The sequence below is a fragment of the Scomber japonicus genome, chromosome 22 (assembly GCF_027409825.1).
Source record: "Scomber japonicus isolate fScoJap1 chromosome 22, fScoJap1.pri, whole genome shotgun sequence".
Classification (NCBI taxonomy): Eukaryota; Metazoa; Chordata; class Actinopteri; order Scombriformes; family Scombridae; genus Scomber; species Scomber japonicus.
In genome coordinates, this window is record NC_070599.1 from 20,199,604 (window position 1) to 20,202,103 (window position 2,500).

General features: G+C 43.2%; 1 protein-coding gene across 1 annotated transcript in view; it reads left to right on the plus strand.

Moving 5' to 3' along the window:
* Positions 1-231: 231 nt before the first annotated feature.
* Positions 232-2,500, plus strand: part of cnpy3 (canopy FGF signaling regulator 3) — a 13,709-nt gene continuing 11,440 nt past the window's right edge. The window contains exon 1 of the mRNA XM_053343794.1: positions 232-477. Coding sequence (XP_053199769.1) covers positions 375-477 — 103 coding nt within the window. The 5' untranslated portion in view covers positions 232-374. The remainder of the gene's footprint in view (positions 478-2,500) is intronic.

Consider the following 2,500-nt stretch of genomic DNA (forward strand, 5'->3'; position numbering starts at 1 on the left):
TAATAATCTATAATCTATTACATTTCTATAGTAACCCCCCCCCCCCCCCCCCAACCGTTTATATCTACTTAGCTTCACTTCCTTTTTTGTCTGTATCATAAAACGGAAACAGAGTGAAACCTCTTTAATATATTCTCCTCTTTGACCCGCCTCCGCCTCTGATTGGTCGAGCTGCTGCCACTTCTAGCTCTCTGATTGGTGCTCCTCACCCAAAGCGGAAGTGAGCCCTGTCAGATTCCTGCAGCAGCTGTGATGAACCAGAAGAGGATGTGAGATCGAGATGAAACCGGTCCTCTGCTGCCTCTTTATTAAAAGAACACAGTTTAATAAGACTTTTTAAAAACCGGATACAGACTCAAACCAGATCAGGCGATATGATTTTAGCGCACGTGTCGTTTTTCTTGGTGTTTTCGTGGGTCGGAGCGGCGCGGAAAGAAGGAGACGATGACTGGGTTCATCTCCCCAACAAATGTGAAGGTAAACAGCTAGCAGGGGGGTCAAACATGCGGCCCGTGGGCCAGAACCGGCCCTCATAGGGGTCCGATTCAGCCCACTTTCCTTCCTGTCTTCTTTTCCTCCCATCTCTATTTCCTGTCTTATTTTCCTTCCTTCCTTCCTTCCTTTCTTTACTTCCTTCCATCTTTCCTTCCTTCCTTCCTTCCCTTTACTGATCCGGCCCACATCAGATTTAATTGGCCGTTGAATGAAGATGAGTCAAACATGCGGCCCGTGGGCCAGAACCGGCCGCATAGGGATCCAATCCGACCCACTTTCATTCCTGTCTTCTTTTCCTCCCATCTCTATTTCCTGTCTTATTTTCCTTCCTTCCTTCCTTCCTCCCTCCCCCTCTTCCTTCTTTCCTTTCTCCACCTCTTCCTTCCTTCCTTCCTTCCTTCCATATTTCCTTCCTTCCTTCCTTCCTTCCTTCCTTCCCTCATCAGATTTAATTGGCCGTTGAATGAAGATGAGTTTGGCTCTCCACTGCTTCAGAGATCCACAGCTGAATGAGAAACAGATATTTTACTGTATTTTAAACCTTTAATGTCTCATAGTTAATAGAGGTTGTTTAATATGAGACTAACATTTGTTTACATGTGTGTTAAAGTGTGTTTATCTCATAAAACATGTCAAAAAAGGCTTAATTTATTTGTTTTATAGGCTAAATATATCATGTGTAATACATTAATAGATAGATAGAAGCTGTGTTCATTTAAAAGGGGAATTAAAATGTAACAGCAGCCAAACAATGAGGTTAAAAAAACAAAGTAAATACAATTAAGCCAAAATCTAAGTTCAGCTATTTTTTTTAATGGATGCTGACATGATTTATAAGGGAGATCATTTCTTATATTAACATGTATTCATTAGTTCATGTAGATTTTTGGAATATAGAATAAAGATATTTAATGAAAAGAGTTAAAAGTGTCTGGCATGGAGTTTAATTGCTACTAATCTAAATAAAGAGCGATGGCCGGCTGGAAAACTCCCATCACCAGTGTTTTTTATGAACCCTCGCTATAGTTCATCCAAAGCAGATTCAGGGTAAAGCCGGTTCAGGCCGCCAAATATCCGCCGTTGGCTTTGGTTTCTGAGAGTTGGATTCAGTTTAAATGTGTGTTGTGTCCGGGGTTGGAGAATGGTGTCAGCCTGTCAGAGGGCTCAGTGGATTATAACAGCAGAGCAGAGCGGCCTGAAAAACCCACTGCAGGGCCGCTAATGAGGTCACAACACCGTTTAATATAAAGACTGGGCTCAGCTTAGTGCACGTTTCATCAGGTTTCATTCTTTCCTTCTACTTAATACATGGTTTAAAGCAGAGGAGTCAAACTCATCTTCAATCAAGGGCCACATACAGAACTATTTAATGTCATTTGGGGTCATTAAAAAGATGGAAGGAAGGAAGGAAGAGAAAGAAGACACGAAAGAGGGAAGGACGGAATGAAGGAAGGACAGGTGGAAGGAAAGAAGGAAGGAAGGAAGGACAGAAGGAAGGAAGGACAGGTGGAAGGAAAGAAGGAAGGAAGAGAAAGAAGACAGGAAGGAAGGAAAAGAAGGAAGACAGGAAAGAAGGAAGGAAAAGAAGGACAGGTGGAAGGAAGGAAGGAAGGAAGGAAAGAAGGAAGGACAGGTGGAAGGAAGGAAGGAAGGAAGGAAGGAAGGAAGGAAGGACAGGTGGAAGGAAAGAAGGAAGGAAGGAAGGAAGGACAGGTGGAAGGAAAGAAGGAAGGAAGAGAAAGAAGACAGGAAGGAAGGAAGGAAAGAAAGGAAGGAAGGAAGGAAAAGAAGGAAGGACAGGTGGAAGGAAAGAAGGAAGGAAGGAAAGAAGGAAGGAAGGAAGGACGGGGAAGGAAAGAAAGAAGGAAGGACAGGTGGAAGGAAAGAAGGAAGGAAGAGAAGGAAGGAAGGAAAAGAAGGAAGGACAGGTGGAAGGAAAGAAGGAAGGAAGAGAAAGAAGGAAGGAAGGAAAAGAAGGAAGACAGGAAAGAAGGAAGGAAGGAAG